This window comes from Gadus morhua, chromosome 11 (genome assembly GCF_902167405.1).
Source record: "Gadus morhua chromosome 11, gadMor3.0, whole genome shotgun sequence".
In the NCBI taxonomy this organism is placed as follows: Eukaryota; Metazoa; Chordata; class Actinopteri; order Gadiformes; family Gadidae; genus Gadus; species Gadus morhua.
The window spans coordinates 3,463,135-3,484,169 of NC_044058.1; the positions used below are offsets into that span (position 1 = coordinate 3,463,135).

At 43.2% G+C, this 21,035-nt stretch overlaps 1 protein-coding gene across 2 annotated transcripts; it reads left to right on the forward strand.

Annotated features, from left to right (window-relative positions):
• Positions 1 to 6,779: 6,779 nt before the first annotated feature.
• LOC115554142 (uncharacterized) lies at positions 6,780 to 9,641 on the forward strand. 2 transcript variants are annotated; one of them, XM_030370771.1, is made up of 6 exons: positions 6,780 to 7,045; positions 7,780 to 7,941; positions 8,243 to 8,339; positions 8,413 to 8,528; positions 8,868 to 9,072; positions 9,264 to 9,641. In XM_030370771.1, exons 1-6 carry the CDS (start codon positions 6,908 to 6,910, stop codon positions 9,362 to 9,364), a joined length of 819 nt encoding a protein of 272 aa, XP_030226631.1. In that variant the 5' UTR covers positions 6,780 to 6,907; the 3' UTR covers positions 9,365 to 9,641. The 2 variants fall into 2 exon arrangements, with proteins under 2 accessions (XP_030226631.1, XP_030226630.1); XM_030370770.1 differs by having other exon boundaries at positions 6,782 to 7,045; positions 7,777 to 7,941.
• The last annotated feature ends 11,394 nt before the right edge of the window (positions 9,642 to 21,035 follow it).

The following is a 21,035-nucleotide window of genomic DNA, read 5'->3' on the forward strand; positions in this document are numbered from 1 at the left end:
TAGCAATTAATATCAACAATTTCAATTGCTGGTATTTTAATACCTCTGATGAATCTCTGTTGGGTCTGTCCTGAAGCAGGTGCTCTCTTATTGGACTGACAAGATGCTTTCCTCTCAAACATTCTAAAGATGACTGATCGCTTGGTCCTTCTGCAACAAGGCCCTCATCGGGAACATTCTGATCATGAGACAGCACACAGATGTATTTAAAGGTTGACAATGTAGGATTACCAGAACAACCACAGAATGCCAGACCTTTGCTAGGCAAAACGGGTCGTTGCTAGGGACTCCGTTCTGATCAGAGGACAGCAGAGGAGGAGAACTATGCAGGATATTTCATTTTTACCTTCATTAACAGCATAATAAATTACTTTTAGCTTGTTAGAGGAGGAGTGGAGGCTCTATGCCAACAATCTCAACCTTTAACTATCATACTTTAAATATTTACGGTATGATAAACATTACAAATACAATTATGGATGAATAAATAATTTAGAGGAAAGTAATATGTATTTTGTGAACCCCTTAATTTTTATTTCAGAATGGAAGCATAAAACATAGTAATGATCATAGATAGACATTTTACCTGTTTGTTAGTTGTGGGATTGTCTCCTGGATATTCCTCCAGAGAATATGTTCGTTCACCGTTATTTGAAAGTGGAATCTGGGGAGTGCAGTTGCAATGTCAACTTGCATGTAACACTATCTGCAATTCATATTGTTGCGAACGAAAAAAATGGTCTACCTCTTTCACAACCTCTTTATTGTTAGTTGTACAGGATGCCCTGAGGTAATTCTTGTAATTCCCTCTGCAGTTTAAAGTATTCTGCAATGAACAAGAAGGTCCTTGCGTTTAAAATTAAAGGGGACTTATTATACCACCAGGTGTGAGTGTGATTAGCCTTAAGCCGGCCACACACATAAAGATAATCGGGCTGATTTTGCCCCGATTTTCCCCCTTCCGATCACGGACAGACATCGCCCGATTATCTTAAGCTCTTAAGATTATTTTATAAGATTCTCTTGTAGTGTGTGGTGTGTTAAGAGTGAAATTCGGCCGACAATCGGCTCCGAAATCAGTCGGCGCCGATAATCGTAAGTATTAAACATGTTCAATATTTAAGATTATCGGCGGAGAACGTTATGGTGTCAAACGTCTTTTGTGGGGGGGAAGCCGACAATCGGGAGTCTCCAACGTGACGTAATATTGAATTTAACCAATAAAGAGCGAGCTGACTGAACACGGAATTATAACGAGCTATCTCCATGGCTACGATATCCCTGAATACCACAAATATGGCGAAGACAGTTAAAGTTAAGGGATTTTTCAGTTAGGATTAATCCCAAAACCACCATCATGCAGTCGGTATCCAGCTGGTCCTCCATGAGTTTACACCGGTTTACACTCGCTCTTCTTCACTTCTTCTTGTAGTTAGTTCAATGACTATTTTTGGTGTGACTGCCCCCACAGGTCAGTCAGAGTACTACGTCAGATCACGTTTGTTCACGCGAGATTTCTTGCTTGAGGGACAAGATTCTAGTGCGTCTGAAGACAAATCTTTATGTGTGTGGTGTGCTGTGTTTGGAATATCGCAGGACACCACACACAATACGATCAAAACTGTTAATGTAATCTTAATGTGTGGGGTCTCCACAGATAAAAAATCGGTTGAGATTTATAAAATCTTTATGTGTGTGGCAGGCTTTACAAGCCGTTTCGAAAATCTGCCTAATATGACATCACTAGTGGGTGTGTCCACCTAGATCTGTGCTGGATAGATCTATCTACCAGCCTACCCAGTGGACTGAAGTAAACATTGCTCATCTATCCAGCACAGATCTAGGTGGACACACCCACTAGTGATGTCATATTAGGCCGATTTTCGAAACGGCTTGTAAGGCTAATCACACTCACACCTGGTGGTATAATAAGTCCCCTTTAAGACTTATTCTATAATCACTGCTGTTGTTGATAATAAAATAAATGTGAAAGGTCAAATACCTCTTTCTTGTTTGCTAGCCGTCTGTATTTGGTTGCCTTTGAAGGTTGGCTCGACTCATCCAGCAGATATTCTTTGTAATGTCTTTTGGGTGCCATGTCTGCGGGCGGTTTTACAGTTTTTCCTTAAGCCCGGTAAAATACATCCATGGTGATTTACTTTACCTATTACTGATAGAATAGAAATAGAATAGAATAGAAAGCCTTTTATTGTCATTGCACGAGTCAAGTACAACGAAATTTTTAGTAAGCTTTCCCAATTGGTGCATTCGAGAAATAAATAAATAAATAAATAGAACAAGAACAACAGTATACCAAATAGAAATGTAAATAATGTAAAATAAATAAATAATAAAGTAAAATAAAGTAAAGTACAATACAGCAGTGGGAGGTTAGGGGGGGGTCAGTCAGTCGGGGGTCAGTGCATGTGTGTGTTCAGGGTGGATACAGCTTTTGGGAAGAAGCCGTCTCTGAACCGTGAAGACCTGGTTCTGATGGACCTATAGCGCCTGCCAGAGGGCATCAGGTCGAACAGGTGAAAGCCAGGGTGGGAGCTGTCCTTTGTGATTCTCTCCGCTCTGCTTAGGCAGCGGGAGATGTATATGTCCTTCAGGGAGGGGAGGGGGCAGCCGGTGATCCTCTGTGCGGTGTTTACCACTCCCTGGAGTTTCTTCCGCTCTGCCTCAGTGCACTGTGAAAACCACACTGAGATACAGAACGTCAGAAGACTTTCGATGGTGGCGCGGTAGAAGGTCACCAGCAGCTTCTCTCCCACGTTGTTCCTCCTGAGCACCCTGAGGAAGTGAAGCCGCTGCTGAGCCTTCTTGACGACCGCCGCCGTGTTGGCAGTCCAGGAGAGGCCAGCAGAGATCATGGTGCCCAGGAAGCGGAAGGTGTGGACTCTCTCTACACAGTCACCGTTGATGTAGAGGGAAGCCGGGTCTGCTCTGCTTTTCCTGAAGTCCAGGATGATCTCCTTAGTTTTTGTGATGTTCAATGCCAGGTTGTTGTCTGAACACCACGATGTTAACTTCAGGATCTCATCCCTGTAGGCAGACTCGTCTCCCTCTGAGATCAGTCCCACCACCGTTGTGTCGTCCGCAAACTTCACTATGGTGTTGCTGGGGTGGGTGGGACTGCAGTCGAAGGTGTACAGAGAGTACAGGAGTGGGCTCAGCACACACCCCTGTGGAGAGCCTGTGCTGAGGGTGCGGGTGGAGGAGAAGTGGGGACCGAGTTTCACCTTCTGGGGTCGATTTGTGAGGAAGTCACTAATCCAGGAACAGGTGAGCGGGTCGAGACCCAGAGCTGACAGTTTGCAGACCAGGATAGCCAGGATGATGGTGTTGAAGGCTGAGCTGTAGTCAATGAAGAGCATCCTGACGTAGCTCTCCCGGTGTTCCAGGTGACTCAGCGCAGCATGAAGGGCTATGGCAATGGCGTCCTCGGTGGATCTGTTCGCTCTGTAAGCGAACTGGTGAGGATCTAAGGTGGGGGGGAGGTAGCCTTTAATGTGGTGTAGGACCAGCCGCTCAAAGCACTTCATAATGATGGGTGTGAGTGCTACTGGGCGGTAGTCATTCAGAGTGTCCGGTGCTGATTTCTTGGGTACGGGGATGATGGTGGAGGACTTCAGACAGGCTGGGATGATGGCCTGTGTCAGGGAGAGGTTGAAAATTGTTGTGAAGACCTCTGAGAGCTGGTCAGCACAGCCCTTGAGGACCTTCCCAGGAAGTCCGTCTGGTCCGGCAGCTTTCCTGGGGTTGAATCCACTAAGCACACGTCTCACATCCTGCACCTGTACAGTCAGTGAGTGGGTGCTGTGAGCTGGTGGGGGCTGGGGTGGTGATGAAGCTGAGGTCTGTGATGTCCTTGATGTCTCGAAGCGGGCAAAGAAGAAGTTCAGTTCTTCTGCCAGCGAGATACTTGAGTTCACAGTTGTTGTGTTGCGTCCCCTGTAGTTTGTCAACTGTTGAATGCCTTGCCACACCTGCCGTGGGTTGTTTTCAGAGAGGTGATCCTCTATTTTCCTCCTTTGCCTTCTTAATTCCCCTCCTCAGGTCGGCTCTAGCAGCGCTGTACTGCTCTCTGTCTCCAGACCTGACCTGGCTGGTCATCCAGGGCTTCTGGTTGGGGAACACACGAATGCGTTTGTCCACTGTGACGTTTCCCACGCAGTACTTGATGTAGGAAAGTACAGATTCTGTGTGGACAGCCAGGTCCTGGTGTTTAAAAACATCCCACTCGGTGTGTAGGAAACAGTCTTGTAGTTGGGAAAGTGCATCCTGAGGCCACGTGGTGATGGTTTAGGTCTGTAGTGGTGCACTTCTCCTGAGAGGGGTGTATGCCGGGGTAAGGAGCAGAGAGAGGTGGTCTGACTGGCCTAAGTGAGGTAGTGGTATGGCTCTGTAAGCATGTTTAATGTTAGTGTAAACATGGTCCAATGTGTTTTTCCCTCTGGTCGGACACTTCACGTGCTGATAAAACTTCGGCAGGACAGACTTTAAGTTTGCCTGATTAAAATCACCAGCTATGATGTGAACACCGTCGGGGTGAGCACGCTGCTGAGTGTTTATGGCTTTTAGCAGTAGAGAGAGAGCTATGCCAACGTTGGCATCGGGAGGAATGTAAACAGCCGTGATTAGCACTACTGTTAACTCTCTGGGCAGAAAAAATGGGCGACATTTAACTGTAATGTACTCTAAGTCCGGGGAGTAGTGTGTGTCTATAGTTGTTGTGTTTATAGACCAGCTGTTGTGTATAAAGATGCACAAACCACCTCCTCTGCTCTTACCGGAGTCTTTGTTGCGATCCCAGCGGTGGACGGTGCGCCCCCCCAGCTGTACGGCTGCGTCCGGGATCGACGGGTGAAGCCATGTCTCAGATATTACAGACACGCAACAGTCTCGTACATAGCGGTTACCGTTGGCGAGTAGTTCAAGCTCGTCCATTTTGTGGGTCAGAGATCTTGCGTTGGAGAGGAACATACTCGGTAGAGGAGGCTTATGTGGGTCTTTCCTCAGTCTTGCCAGGAGGCCGGAGCGACGTCCCCGCTTCTGCTTCCTCTCCCTTCTCCGTCGGCGCCGCCTGCCGCAGCTGATTACGATCCACGGAGAGCCTGGTGGTCTTGCTATCTCGTCCGGGATGTTGTTGTGGCAGTGAAAGTCGGCTGTGACCGGTGATTTTCGGTGGAAACCAACGTCCAGTAAAGCCTGTCTACTGTAGCAATTGTTTCCTTGCGTAATAGACACAAACAAAAACGTAAATAAAAGTATAAAAAACAAATAAAGCACCGAAAGGGAAGAGCCGTTATAAGCCGCTGCGACCGTGCGCGCCGCCATGGCAACAACGTGATACGTGCGCATGCGTGCGCACGTATTCGTGGCGCTGTGCTGCCGCTGATTGGTTACCCCCGAATGCAATCTGCTTGCAGATGTAGATGCTGATTGCTGAGGGAACCGTTTTCGCAGTTGAGTTACTTACAATGCGCAGTTCAAGTTCGGGATGTTTTATTTGAAGGACAACACAATTCACGTCGAAAGTACTGAGATTGTGGCACCTCAGTACAGACAGAAGCTCGTTCAGATATTAAAACAGCCGGACCTCTACAGTGAAGACGGATGGATACAAGTGTGCTGGGGAACCATTATTCTACTAATGACTAAGATAATAGGCAAACTTATCATTCATGTCGCCATGGTCACTGCTCATGCGGTCGACCGGTCGGCACGTAGAGCAGCTTTTTTCCTTGTTTTTTTGTCTCTTACCCTACTTTTTGTCTCTTACCCTACTTCACGCATTGTGTAAAGAAATACTGGACGGATTTTGTCCATTTGCCTGTACGGTGTGTACTTTGTATCACTGTAAATATCATTGTAAACATCATTGTAAACAGTGATACTCTGTATCACTGTTTACAAACAAACAGTGATACTTTGTATCACTTTGTTTGTTTTTGAATCGCTACCTGGCCGAGGATAAGCTCCCTGGACTAACTGTTTTCCGGCATGGATATCCGCGCATTCATATGGACTATTCTTCAAATGTGACTCTTTTTTTTTTTTAAAGGTCCTATGTTCCCCGTTTTTCCCAAAAAGGGTCCTATGTTCCCCTGTAGCCATACATACCGGGGAGCATAGGACCCTTTTTGGGAAAAGCGGGGAGCATAGGACCTATTTTCGACACCCGGAGCTCTTTATATAATAGTATATAATCTAATATAATTGTATAATAATATCACGGCCAAAAGCTCTGTGCGCCTCCGGATGGCCGTGGGAAGCTCTTGTAGGGATTGGGCTTCTCGGGGTTTGATTACCGGCGTATGAATAGACTGCGTCAGGTTCTCCGACGTCTCTCCCTCTTCCACAAAAGGTAAAGACATTAAATGGTAGTTATCTCGGCCGGAATTTGGCAGTAATGGTGAGAAAAAGTAACAGACCGGGAAGATAGAACCCTTTTTTTGAAAAAGGTTCCTATGTTCCCCAGTCTCATACAAAGAGGGGGACCCGGGGAACATAGACACGCTCCCAGCTAATGCTAGTGTAAATGGTGCTAATTTAGTGCAATTTCAGATGAGATTTTGTGTGAACATTTGTGAGCGTGCTGTGTGGAGAATGTTTAGCACAAATTGCCCACTGTAAAGAAAATGACAAGAATTTTTTTTTACAAATGTCTTATGATGGCACTTGCCAGCCACCACTGTTGGTGATGATTTGATAAAGAATTTTCCAGTGGCTTATGCTAATGATTGTTAATGTTTACCTTGGGTAATTTAATTTTAAACTTTTATAAACATAGTGTAACTATGTTTATAAAAAGACTTAAAGTGACTTGTTGTTGACGCACAAAATATCTAAAATATTGAGCAAAAGAGGGTAAAAACATGGTTTTGACAGTTTTGTCTTATGTATGGTTGTGGTTACAGACAACTACAAGGAGTTGATGGGGAAAAAAGAAGCCTTCCTCAAGGATGAGGACATCTGGCACATGGCAGTTGCAAGAAGGACCACACCTTGTACCACAACACATGATGGAAGCAAACCAAAGGTTATTTTTGTTGCTTGTGTTGGTAGTTTCTTTAGAAAACACACTTTAATTAATAGTTATAGGCTATTGTGTTGCAACCAGGGATGCTGCAATACCACTAATTTTAGAGATAGTTCTGACGGCATTCAAATTTGTCTATAACAAAGCCGATAACAGTGTTGCCAACTATTTTCAGTGGGAAGTAGCTAAAGCCTGCAGGAAAAGTCCTGGATCTCAATAGATAACGTCATGTGCTAATTTGCATATATATGATGGCATGACTTTATTACCCTTTATTACTTTCTCTTCGGTACAGAAGAAAAAAATTACGGCAACTTCCAGTCTCACTTCAGATGATGATGAAACACAGATTGACCCATCACGAGTTCTTCAAGTATTTACGGGAATAAGGGAATATTGTGGGATGATAAGACATATTTTTCATCATAAGTGGCTGTAGGTTTGACAGCAGTGCAGTTGCAGAAGTGGATGGTGGCACTCCAGCTGTTTTAGTTTTTCAAATACTGACTGTTTAGTAGGTACAAAAACTACTACAACACGTGACAAATTGTATGATATGAAAAGATAAAATTGTGAGTAGCGAGTACTGTTCCTCTGGTGAAATATGGTCTGACAATACCTTAATAAGCTGTACAGTAGGTGATAGATTCTACAAACATCTACAAAGATGGATATTTACCCCTCTCTTGTTTAGCAGTTTAACATTTTACTTTTTCTGCCCTTTGTTTAAGAAGCCGAAGATGACAAAGGCTGCAAGAGACCGAGCCCTTTCCCAACTGAAATCCTCGCTGCTGAGAAGAAAGCAAACAACCTCCACCCCCTTGACAAATGAAGACGATACAGACATAGACACCAATGTGGACTTATTTGACCCACCTCAGGCTTCGGGATCAACTGTAAGTATTTACAAAACGCAAGAAATAAAAGTAGAATTAGGGCCCTATTGTTTCCACGATCACAGGATCGTGGACGGAATCGTGGAATTGAGCAATAAAAACGCAATCTACTTTTTAACACGGAATATCAAGGAAAATGACAATTTGACTGAAATGCTGTTATCGTGAGGAAGAGGAATGTAAACCCAGGGGAAATGTTCACAATAATCCGCCTTCGCTTGTAAGAAAATGTAAGAAACACGACACTACACTCCAGGTGAGTCATACTAACATAGCATTGTTGACATTTTCATTTATGCAGGACCTCTCCCAAGGGGAAAGTGAAGAGGAGAGTGTCCTGATGGATCAGCCCAGATCCAGTGTTGGCATGCAACAGGAAGTGATGGATGCTCTGAAAGGTATTCATACAAAGAAGAATTGCCTTATCTCTCATATATCTGTGACTTGTGTTTTCTTTTTTCCTTAATGCAGAAATACCAGCCTTAGTCAAGTGTGTCAAAGATCTTATTGCAACCATGAAGAGAATGCCACCTGTCATGGACACTGACAGTACATGTTCTGGTTCTTCCAGTCCAGCTCCAGGAATGGTATGTTTTGCATTTATACACGTTTTGTAAATACTGCCTTTTTATTACAGGAAACATTTCATCCAAAATTGTTGCAAACTACTTGACTGTTAGCAGTTTTGTCTCTGTAGTCTCGACCCACATTTGCAAGTACTGTATTTGAGATAAACTGCTTTTTCCATTTCAGCATGCAGTTGTTCAGAAATTATGCTTTAATTCATTGAAGACCACTTGCAGAAATTACAACTTAACTAATATTTGGCATTCAATAGTTCGGCTTTGTCTTTTAGGAAATGCATTCCAGCAACGTATTCCTAATACCATTTCTAATAATTGACTAACTCTATTTCCTGGACACAGATTTCCCTTGGCAACAAGGGGGTGCAGGTCAGCAAAACCTGTTTCAAAAGACTCAACCGAACAAGAATGTCCCTGTTCACACAGGACTTAACTGTGCTCCTCTTTGGGCGGGATGTTTTGGCATCCTCGACTCTCACAGGAAAACCAGGGCTTACTGGAACAGCGAAAGAGCAGCTAAATCCGGAAAAGCTGAGTGCCCTTGTTGGTAAGTATTAGTTAAGTCTATTTTTCCTTATTATCATTTTGTTTTTATGCCTCTACCCTTGCCTTGGCCATAGCCAGAAGCAACATGTTTCAGATTGCCCTCATGTATGTATGCCCCCTTCTTGCTAATGTGATAACTCTGGAAAAGCATGATTTGTAACACCATTTTATTTGTCCTTTTCTATTTTACAGATACAGTTATTGCTGAATTTCCAGGAACAAATGTGTCTGATGTGAGGGTGATTCGGAGAAAGTGTAACAATGAGAATTTTGTGAGCAAAAAGAAACAGTAAGCAGTAAATCAGTAACTGTTTGTAATAATTTCTTATTTGTTTTTTCTTTGGTGGACATACATTTTGAGTTTAAACAAACTGTGAATGTTTCACATGTAAAAGTTTCAACAGTCAGTTTAATGTTTAATGTTTTTTAATGTTTTCAAAAGTCAGTTTCAGTTTAATGTTCATCCCTGTCATTACTAGCAATGGTACGATGAAGAGAAACAGTTTGAAAATGTTGTTAAAGATGTATTTTGTACCCTGTCATGCCGTGCATGTTAAAAATAAACTTTATTTCTACCTCAAGTATGTTCTAAATATTTTTTATGTTTACTTAAAAGTAATTTGAAATTCAAAATAATTATAGAAAAAATATACTTTCTGTGTACTGTTGAAGTGTACTAATGAAATACATCTAGTATACTTTCTGCACATATAATTAGTGTACTCGCAGTATATTATTTTCAATGTGCTAACAATATACTTAGTATACTAATGATATATCATGAGTGCTACTTTAGACATACTAAATTACAACTTAGTGTACTTATCTGTACTATTTTGAGACAACAATAAGATGAACTATAGTATGCTTTAGTACACCTTTTTAATTTTTATGTGTTTTTTGTAAATATATTTAAAGTACAATGGCAATACATTATGATTAAATTAGAAATACATTTCCAGTATATTCTAGATGTATCAATAGTAATCTTAAAAGTGGATTTAAGTATACTTTAAATCGAACTAAAGAACATTATAAATAAGTACAGTATTAGTAGAGAAAAGTGTACTTAAGTACTTTTAAGTTCAACTTAATGGTGTCTCAAAAAAGTACAGTCAAGTACACTAAGATGTATTTTAGTATATCTTAAGTAGCAATAATGATATATCATTAGTATATTAAGTACGTTTTTAAGTACTCGAAAATAACACACCGAGTACAATAATTTTGTGCTTATGAAGTACACTAAGGGCCCTATTTTAACGGTCTGAAACGCAAGTGGGAAGCGCAAAGCGCAAGTAGCTTTGTGGGCGGTTCTACGGCGCTATCGCTATTTTACAGGTGGATAAATGACGCTTGCGCCGCGGCGCAAGTGTCAAAAGGGTTGGTCTGAAGCAGCCTAATTACCCGTAGGTGTGGTTTGGGCGTAACGTGCAAGAAACCAATGAGAGTGCCAGCTCCCATCCCCTTTAAGAGCCATGAGCGCATTTGAATCGGACGACTTGATATTTTGACAGTGCGTCTGCAGTCTCCTATGAGACAGATGCACATGAATTTCAAACTGCAAATGGCTTAGTTTATTGCCAAATAATATGGCCTAATTCCCACATGGAATAAGGGGGTTTCTGCCACAACTTCAGAAATACTGAGTCCTCAAATAAATTTTGGCAAAGAAAACGTATGATAGGCTATAACATATGATATGCGGTAACTGTGGTTCTATTTAATGATATACGCAATACATTATAAACATTGTTTCTTATCAGTATTGTATGCTATCCTAATATGCATGTGTCCCCGCGGTAATAGACATTGCCATTGATTGTATCATGCGTTACGTGTTTAGTTTGCCCAAGTGAAGGAGTTCAAGTACCTCGGGGTATTGTTCGCGAGTGAGGGAACTATGGAGCGTGAGATTGGCCGGAGAATCGGAGCAGCGGGGGCGGTATTGCGTTCGCTTTACCGCACCGTTGTTACGAAAAGAGAGCTGAGCCGCAAGGCAAAGCTCTCGATCTACCGGTCGATCTTCGTTCCTATCCTCACCTATGGTCATGAGGGTTGTGTGATGACCGAAAGGACGAGATCGCGGGTACAAGCGGCCGAGATGAGTTTTCTCAGAAGGGTGGCTGGCGTCTCCCTTAGGGATAGGGCGAGAAGCTCAGCCATCCGTGTGGAACTCGGATTAGAGCCGCTGCTCCTTTACTTAGAAAGGAGTCAGCTGAGGTGGTTCGGGCATCTGGTAACGATGCCCACTGGGCGCCTTCCTTGGGAGGTGTTTCAGGCACGTCCAGTGGGGAGGAGACCTCGGGGAAGACCCAGGACTAGGTGGAGAGATTATATCTCAACACTGGCCTGGGAACGCCTCGGGATCCCCCCGTCAGAGCTGGTCAATGTGGCCCGGGAAAGGGAAGTCTGGGGCCCCCTGCTTGAGCTGCTCCCCCCGCGACCCGACCCCGGATAAGCGAACGAAGATGAGATGATGATGAGAGTGTTTAGTTTGCGTGTGTTTAAACAGAGCACACACGCGCGCCCGCATTCATTCATTCTTTTTAACACTCACTCGCGGTAAAACAATGTTTTTCACGATCAAATAGGCCTACTCATCAATCCTAAATGTTATGGGCATGTAGGCCTACACGATGTCTGTGTCAAGAAAATATGCGTTTGCTGTACGGTGTTTGCAGATGCATTGATTTAAAAGTACAACTTATTACCGCTGCATCTGTCACGACACAGAACGGGAATCAATAGCAGATCAAAAAGGGTTTATTTCCATACAGTCCAGCGGGCAAATCAGAATCCAGGTACAGGCAGGGTTCGTAAACAGGCAGGCAGGCAGACAGATACTGGCGGCCAGGTACAGGCAAGAGATCCAAAACCGATAGGCAGAAGACTTAGTCCAAAACAGGCAGGGTTCAAAACCGGGAAGAACAGTAAACAATAGTTTCTCTTTAAGAGCTTCACGCTAGTCGCACTCACGTGGCAGTCGGGTAGCAAACAGTACCTAACGTGACGATCTGACAAAGTGAGCAGAAGGGGCAGCGTTTAAATACTCCACCAATCAACGCAAGATGAGGGACAGGTGGACAGAGAAAATGGAGGGCACAAACAAAAGACAGGAAGTCGCCCAAATAAGGACATGGGTGTCACCCCGGACACATGACCAACACATGGCTCCAAACATAAACAAAGCCCCGAACTATCACACTCCAACAGGTAGGGGGAGACAAAAACAACAATCCATGCGAGGATCCTGACAGCATCAGCTGTTCTTTCCCAAATAATTTACCAAGAATGTGCGGCTAGGTAGATGAGAGAAGCAAAGTGTATGCGCGAGGTCCACAAGCAATCCGTATGCATCGCATGCGCATGTATGCATGCGCCCTTAAAATAGCATCTGAACAACGCGCCACTGACTTTAAACCAGGTATTTCCTGGTCAGTAGCGCAATGGTATTCAGAGACGGCAAAATACCGTTTGCGCCAGAACACGCCTCCTCCTTCCGCCGAACCGCCGCTTGGGGCGCATGATCAATCCCTAATTTACCGGCGAGTGGCGCTGGTGGGAAAAGAACGCTCTACGCCAGTTGTAAACTAGCAACGACGCATGCGCCAGTGACTAAGTCACTTGCGCCGGATGCAAGATAGGGCCATAAGTGTGCTTAAATTTAGTATGTTAAAGCAGTGATGTTGATAGGTTTTCAATGTAGTGAGTCCCCGGGACCCACAGGTGGCGAGTTGGGTGGGTCCCTGAGAAATTCAATGGGTCCCGAGTCGACTCCCCAGTTTAAAAAATGTGTTTCTTTTTTATTATTATTCTATTTCTTAAATTAAATTAATAGTGTTAAACTCCTTGATGGTGGTATGATATGGTTAGAGCTGGAGTACTCAACCGTTCATGTTTAACACTAGAAACGCCGGGCCATTTTTACCTACTCCTAGCGCCGCAAGAGGGGTCAAATGACCCCCAAGTCATTTTAATGAGGCTGTGCATTTGCACATAATGATCACTAGGTGGCGCCAATGAGATATTACCGCGCGAGCGCCACATTTGTGTGTGTGTGTGTGTGTGTGTGTGTGTGTGTGTGTGTGTGTGTGTGTGTGTGTGTGTGTGTGTGTGTGTGTGTGTGTGTGTGTGTGTGTGTCACAAGCCTAGTCCTCACGATTTTGTCATAAATGTACATATATTCAATCAGAAGGATTGCAAAAAAATCCTGTTTGATTTGCTCATTCGACACGAATGAGCACAGCATCGAGCAGTGGAAACGTGGGTTTATTTACTATGAAGTTCGTATTTTTAATTGTTGAAATGAAATCAGCGGTGACGAGCTAGTTGTTTTGGTAGCGGCTAAATTAGCATGTCGCGATACTTTGTACAGGGGATCACGTCTGCGCCAAGTAGATGCGCAGAGGGTTGAAACAGCGCTTGTCCGATCTGCTCACAAGAAGGTTTCTTTGGCCAGTTACTGTGATTAAACACGAGTTGTTTAATGTTCACAATGTATCGTTTTTCATGGGGAAAATGAGATGCGTCCCCGGGACGCACGGATAGTGAGTTTAGTGCGTCCTTTCAGATTGTAATGCGTCAGGGACGCAGGACGCGTACCTAGCAACATCACTGTTAAAGTATACTTTTTTTTCGCCTGGGGTAAGGGATTTTTGGATTGGCGAAGCCAAGTATTGGAGAGGAAGTGAGTTTGGTTACAATCGCCTCAAATGCTGCTTTGCAAGCAGGTGTCCACCGGTCGGCAAAGGGTTCTTTGGGGTTGAAGTACCCCCCAGAGCAAGATGTAACTTTTCTGCACTTTCTGTATGGTGGATAGTCTCCCGTAAGATCGTTTAGAGGTTTGACTATCTTGGAATAGTCTTTTACGAACCGACGGTAGTATCCTGCGAAACCAAGAAACGATTTGAGTTCACTGAGATTTTGGGGTCTTGGCCAGGTGTGGAGGGCACTGACCTTCTCAGGATCAGTTTCAACTCCATTGTTGGAAACAATGTGCCCTAAATAGCGCACAGAGTTCTGAAAAAAGCGACAGTTGGTGAGAGTTTCAAGCCATTTTCTCTAAGCTGCTGGAGGACATGCAAAAGCCGGGCTTCATGCTCCTCCAATGTGCTTGAGAACACAATGATGTCGTCTAAAAACACCAGCACTTCCTTCAGATTGAGACTGCCCATGCACCGCTCCATTAATCGTTGGAAAGTACTGGGGGCGTTGGTAATGCCCTGGGGCATGCGGTTAAACTCGTAAAACCCCAGAGGACACACAAAGAAGGTCTTAGCTTTGTCACGTTCTTCCATCTCTATCTGGTAATAACCAGATTTCAAATCCATTACCGAGAACCATTTGGAGCCGGCAAGAGCCGAGAAAGCTTCTTCAAGATTGGGAAGTGCGTAGGCATCTCGTATTGTCAGAGAGTTAAGCTTACGATAGTCAATGCAAAGACGTATATCTCCACTCTTCTTCCGTACTACAACGATTGGTGAAGAGTAAGGTGACTCCGATTCACGAATCACTCCTGCATCAAGGAGTGTTTGCAGATGTTTCCTTACAGCTTCATAGTCATTGGGATGGATCGGTCGGGACTTCTGCTTGAAAGGTGTTTCGTCTTTCAAGTTTATGTGATGTTTTACTTTTGATGCTTGCCCGAAATCAAGATCATTTTGGGCAAAAACATCACCATAAGCTTTTAGACTGTGTTATCTTTTCTTTCCACTCTTTTGAGAGAGGGGAATCACCGAAGTAAAATGTGAGACCTGACTTGGTTGGATCAACTGTTGGCTGAGAAGCGACTGCACAACATTTCACAGCGTCAGTTTTCTTGTCAGAATTAGGTAAGTTGTCATAGATTTGTTCAGGAGCATGGAGCTCGGCAATGACACAACTGGATGGGAGTGTTACATCATGCTCATTTTCATTTTTTACCCACACAGGTAGTTTGTGAAGACTCTTCTTGGGCAAAGTGACAAGGCAACACTCTACAAAGATCCCACCAGGTAAGGTGGATGTGCTGGGCTGTTCGACAATAGCACATTCGTTGGTTGTGTTGGCCTTGACGTAGCCTTCAAGAAGCACTTTCCCTTGTGCAGGTATAACTCTCTGCTCTTCGTTTTTCAGAGTTATCAAGCCAATTCTTCCTGTGGAGTTCACTTCCTTGCGGAGCTTTAAGGTGCGAAGAATCTGCCTATAGCCATAGACAGGGGACAAGTCATGAGTGTTTTTTCCATGACATCATACATCATACATGACATCATACAAGACATCAAGTGCGTTGGTCCCGATCAGTACAGGTAGGTCACAGTTGGAACGTATGTCGGGAACAACCAACGCCAAGCTAGAGACCTCAGGCTCTGTTTCAACAAAGTTTTGGGCAAACTTAAGAATGAGAGGCACATAACCCAAATAAGGAACGTTTTCACCACTAGCGCCCTCAACATCCAGGCCATTAATTGGTTGAATGGGATGCTCTGAAAGATGTCTGTTGTAGAAAGAAGCAGAAACAGTGGTCACTTGAGACCCAGTGTCGAGGAGACAATTACAGTTAACTCCTGACACTGTGACATTAGCTGTACATTTTTCTCCTACAAGCCCTTTTGGTAACCTAATTAGATTTTCTACCTTGTGGGTGCGAATGGATGCTTGGGTTTTCGATTTGGTTTTAGGACATTGATGCTTGAGTTCAGTTCCTGGCAGTCCTTTGACATGAACTGAGGTTAGTTTAAATTATGTCTGTTTTGTTCTTCCCAGGCTTGTTGTTTTCCTTTGAACTCTTTTCTTTTCATGTCAACTTGTTCAGGGTTTGGCTCATTACTGCAGGAAGGCGCAATATGGCCTTCCTCTCCACACTTTAAGCAATAGCCCGGCCTGGGCTTCTTTGTGAAATGTAACTCTGCTGGGTTCGGAGATTTTTGCTCAGTGGGGGTCTTTGTGTAAGATTTAGATTTCTTGTTTGACTTATCAGAAGACTGGCCAGGGCCATTACTCAAGGATGCTTTCAAAGAAGCCATTTGGGCTTGCAACTTTGCAAGTTGTTTTTCTAACTTGTTTGTGTGGATGGGCGGGGCTACAGCTGCAGTAGCTTCCATGTCTGTGTCATCAGGAGAATAATCCTCAACTGAGAGGGAATTTGACTGGACTTTGGTCTTTGAGAACCCAAAGTGCTGTTTCATCCGGCTGGACTTAGCAGCCTGGCGATCCTCCTCTGTGTGTAACAGAAGGAGTAGCTCTGTGAATGAAAGTGGATTGTCTTTCTTCTGCTCAAGCTGGAGGGTTGTGATTAGACTGTTGTTCCAGCAACCTCTGCAAAACTGCTTGAGCAGCTGGCGCTCTGAGTCGTTTGCACTGATACCGCCTCGTTTAATGACTTTACTCAGGTCTGCCTGCAACCTTTGAAGGTAGCTAGAAGGCTTTTCGCCAGAGTTCTGGTTTGTGCTTAAAAACTTTGCAAAAAGCTCATCTCCATCATCAACAATGTCATATGCTGAGTCGAGCAGGCTGAGATAGTCCTTCGGGGTTGACTTAGGCCCAAGATGTTTGATAATGTTGGAAGCAGGTGGGAGAAGGCTTTCCACCATCTTCCTGACAGTGAGCATGTCAGACATCCCGTTGTCAGCAAGGTGGAACTCAACATTGCTGCGCCATGTGTCATAGTCGGACTCAAAGTTGGGACAGGGGAGCTTCCCAGAGAAAGGCCTGAGTTTGGTGCTGCTATGATAGTGGGAAGTCGAATTACTGTTTTTTATGACATGCTCAACTACAACCTTTTGGATTTCAGGAGTGATGAGATGTTCAAAGGGTAAGTACAGGGTTTGTTTCTTGGGTAAGGGTAATGCCTCTGCACCTACAGGGAGTGACAGTGAGTCATGTTCATTGGAGTGGGTCAAATCAGTAGTTATTTTGAATGGTGTCTGCGTTTGGTTAGCCGTTGGCTCAGCTGGGGCTGCATAGCTAATGCTTACTTTTGATGTATCAGGTTCAGCTGTCTGGGGAATTTTAGTAGACTCCTGTATTCTTGCCAGTTCATCCAGCAAAACCTTTTCAAAATCAGCTCCGCTTAGCTTTGCGACACCCTTCAGTTCAGCTAAATAATTGCGAGTCAAGCTTGAGCCTCTATCAGCTGAATAGACATCAGACAGAAGCTGAATATGATGACTAACATTTGGATTACTGCTGGGTCTTTTGTCAGGTAAAGTGTCCTGTGAGAACTGGATGGTCTCACCTGACTTAAACTCGACGATAGCTGAGTCTTTCAATTGAGGTTCGGAACTAACAATCTTAATTATCCTTTCAATGGCACCAAACTGTGCTAGGTAATCAAAAACCTCATTGTCAACCTCATCAATTAAACCTCCCACTAAAACAGAGTTGGGTACTTTAACGTTTTTAGTCTCAATGGCATCCATTTTTCCTTTTACCTTATGACTACAGAATTGTTTGAGGTAAATTACGACAGTGATAAATGCAATAAAAATGTCAATCTATTCAACCTTTAAACCTCTCCTGTCTAGCTCGCCAAGTTTTGTGTAGCACCCGTGGTCTTAGCCGGAAGGGGCAGATAGGATGCTAGCATCACTCTAGGTCCTTAAAGAAGTTAAACACTAATGACTCACGAAGGGAGTTGGTGTTGGTTGAATAGATGAGCTATTGTAATGCCTTTCATCATAAACATTTACATTTGGTACAAAATAAAGCTTTTGAAAATAACAAACAAAACAAAATCAAAATAATAAGTCCTTTGTAGCTGGATTCCCCAGCTACAGTAATCCTTGGGAAAGGAGTTGTTCGGTCGAGGAATGTCGAGTTCAAGGGGGGGGATATCCAGATATGTGTGTTTCTCTTACTACTACCCGGGTAGGTTAGCGTGTATCTATTTCTATGTCTTATCTGTTATGAATGGATCTTCACAAGGGTCTTCTATGGTGGTGTTCATGGCTGGCCACGCCGTATCCACACCATCCACAGTTCTATTGGGCAAAGCTCGCCATCGTAGATGCAATCTTCCTTCGATCAAACATAAAAAACCAACCTGCACAAATAGTGCAGAATTGTAAGTTATCTGGTACTATTCTATATCAAACATGGGATTTGACACATCTATATTACAATGTATAACCAAAAACCAAGGTTATATTTATAAATATAATGAAATTAATTGTCACCTACTAATCTTGAATTACAATATGTCACAGTATTTAATCAAACAATTAATTATTTATCTTTTTAAACCATGTTTCTAGCTTAACATTTGTAATTTAAATTATTTGTATACATATTTATGTTTTAACCATTAAATTGAATTAAATTATTCTTAAACTTATCTAACAAGTGCACTACAGTCAATGAAATGAATTCAATCACACTTAAAGTGGGTTAAGTATGTAAAACAATGTCCTTCCGTAACATCAAAATAAACGCATTGCTCCTTTAAGGTTTCATCATCATGACTGTGCTGCTCTACTAAGATGCGTCCTTAGCATAGTGATTGACCTTCGCTAGCATTAGCATACAATTAGCCTGGTATGAACGATTAGCAGCTAGCGCTTAACATGTAGCTAACGATTAGCGATTCATTAAACACATTTTAAAATGACACCATGAACACAAAAGTATAAATAAAAAGGTATCTGAACTCAAACAGCATTTATAGTATTTTGTTCTCTTTAGTACTAAGCAACAATACATTAGGATTCAAGTGAATAATATAATTCACGGTAGTTTCCTGTATTTTCAATGATCAGTTCCTAATAAAACAACACCTTATTAATACCATGGAAATATTTATGACTGAATTAATCAAGGTAGAAATATTAATTTATGGCTTTTTATACCGGGAGATTCTGTTGTGCTTAATACCTCTCTAGCGTCTTTCCAGCGTTACGGTTCAAGGTGACCCCCTCGAAACGGGGTGCTCGCGTGCAATTTCCTGTTACTGGAATCATGTTGAGCGCGCCCTACTGGAGAACTCATGCAATTGCATCTTTAAATAATCATGGGTTTAGTAGCCCTATATTCCATATGGGTTACACAAATATCATATTATATACTATTATATTATATATAGAGCTCCGGTAGTCGCAAACGGCATCATTCACTTTCTCCTCCATGCTGCAGTTCTCCCCGGACTGCACTGCACTTGAGTTTGATGGTTAAACGCTGATTGGCTGTTACGTTACACATGTGACGATCAGTGGCCACGCTGTGGGACGCTGATTGGCTGTCATCACGCGAAAATCGCGTCAAAGTTGAAATATTTCAACTCGAGCGAATTTGTCGCGCCACAAATCCTCGTGAACGCGCTCGCCTTTGCACGGAAAGTGTTGCGCGAGAAATCAAAACTTTGTATGGGATCCTCTCGCCCCGTCGCGTTTGGTGTGAACGCACAGTAAGGGAGAGTGTCGCTGCCGTGTGTGCGCGTGTGTGTGTGTTCTTACCTGGGTGTGTCGATGGCAGAGCCGTTATGTTTAAAAACATAACGTCTTACCTGGGCAAGTGTCTCTGCGGTATGTGCGCGTGCGCCGTATGTGTGTGTTATTACCTGCGTGTGTGTCGATGGCGGAGCCGTTATGTTTAAAAACATAACGTCTTACCTCGGCGAGTGTGTCGCTGCCTTTGTCTTGACGTGCTGTGTGTGCGCGTGCGTGTGCGCACGCGTGTGTGTCGCTGCCTTTGTCTTGACTTGCGGTGTGTACGCGTGCGTGTGTGTGCATGTTCGTGCGTGTGTGTGGTGTGGGGTGCTTGGGACATATGCACATGACTTACTTGAGTAACTTTTGCTACAGGCCTGCTATTCTAGTAGTAAGATAATTGGCTGATAATTAGCCGATTCTACCAAAACGCTATAAACTTGGAACAATGGTTGCATTGGTTATGGTAAAAACTATTTTTTAAACCACTTAAAAGGCTAGAAGTGTCCCGACAATTATTTGGTAGTATAATAAGGGTCTTAACATATAAAACGAGGCATTGATAACTTTGTAAGTGTACAGATTGTTTATTAAAAAGGACATTTTATACACACAATACCATCAGTAGATCAGCCGTCGACGCCATCTTGTTTTTAAGACTCGATAGGTAGATTGACGAACACAGAGATTGTGACATCCAACAGCAACACGCAAGCTCTGTGATCACCAATCTACTTATCGAGTCTTAAAAAGAACACGGCGTCAATGCCTCGTTTTATATGTTAATACCTTATTATACTAACTATACCATTGAAGTGTCGGGCTTCTAGCCTTTTAAGTGGTTTAAAATAGCGATTTAGTTTTTACCATAACACATGCCCTTATCGTTCCAAGTTTATAGCGTTTTAATAGAATCGGCTAAAGACAGCCAACTGAAGAATGCGTCTATATTCGGTTATTGTGCTCCAAAACGAACGTTCCAACTCGTTATCATACGAAACATATCCCCACCTTATATTTAGGAATTTTAGTTTTCTTGGCAATTGCTATGATATTATGGTCACTAAAACCCACCGAACGAGAAACCGGTTCAGTGGAGCATTGAGGAATATTTGTGTAAATATGGTCTATGCAAGTGGCAGAAATATGGCCAGCATTGTTAGTAAAGACTCTGGTTGGTTGAGATCATCTGAGACATATTGTAAGCATCGCTTTATAATAGGCTACCAGCTTTTTTTTCATTGGACATTGATTCGTAAACCAGTCTATGTTCATATCCCCAAGTAAAAAAATATCACCAATCACATCTGCAACTCTGTCAATTAACACACAAATTATTCAGGTATTGCACATCAGTCCCGGGAGGTCTATAGCAGCAGCCGATCAGCACCGGCTTTAGGTGTGGAAGATGCACTTTGACCCATAGAGTTTCTAAACTATCTGACATGAACTCAGAGCACAGTGTTGCCTGAAAGTTATTTCTGATATATAATGCAATGCCACCCCCATGTTTAGGTCTCCGATATGGCCAAGATATGAATGGTGTTTTCTATAGTCGGAT

Bases quoted from the DNA above. Each gene is read 5' to 3' on its own strand.
- LOC115554142 (XM_030370770.1), top strand. From the start codon at position 6,908: ATGGTTGTGGTTACAGACAACTACAAGGAGTTGATGGGGAAAAAAGAA. The intron at 7,942-8,242 runs GTAAGTATTTAC...TCATTTATGCAG, and splicing joins CTCAGGCTTCGGGATCAACT to GACCTCTCCCAAGGGGAAAG. The intron at 8,529-8,867 runs GTATGTTTTGCA...TCCTGGACACAG, and splicing joins CCAGTCCAGCTCCAGGAATG to ATTTCCCTTGGCAACAAGGG.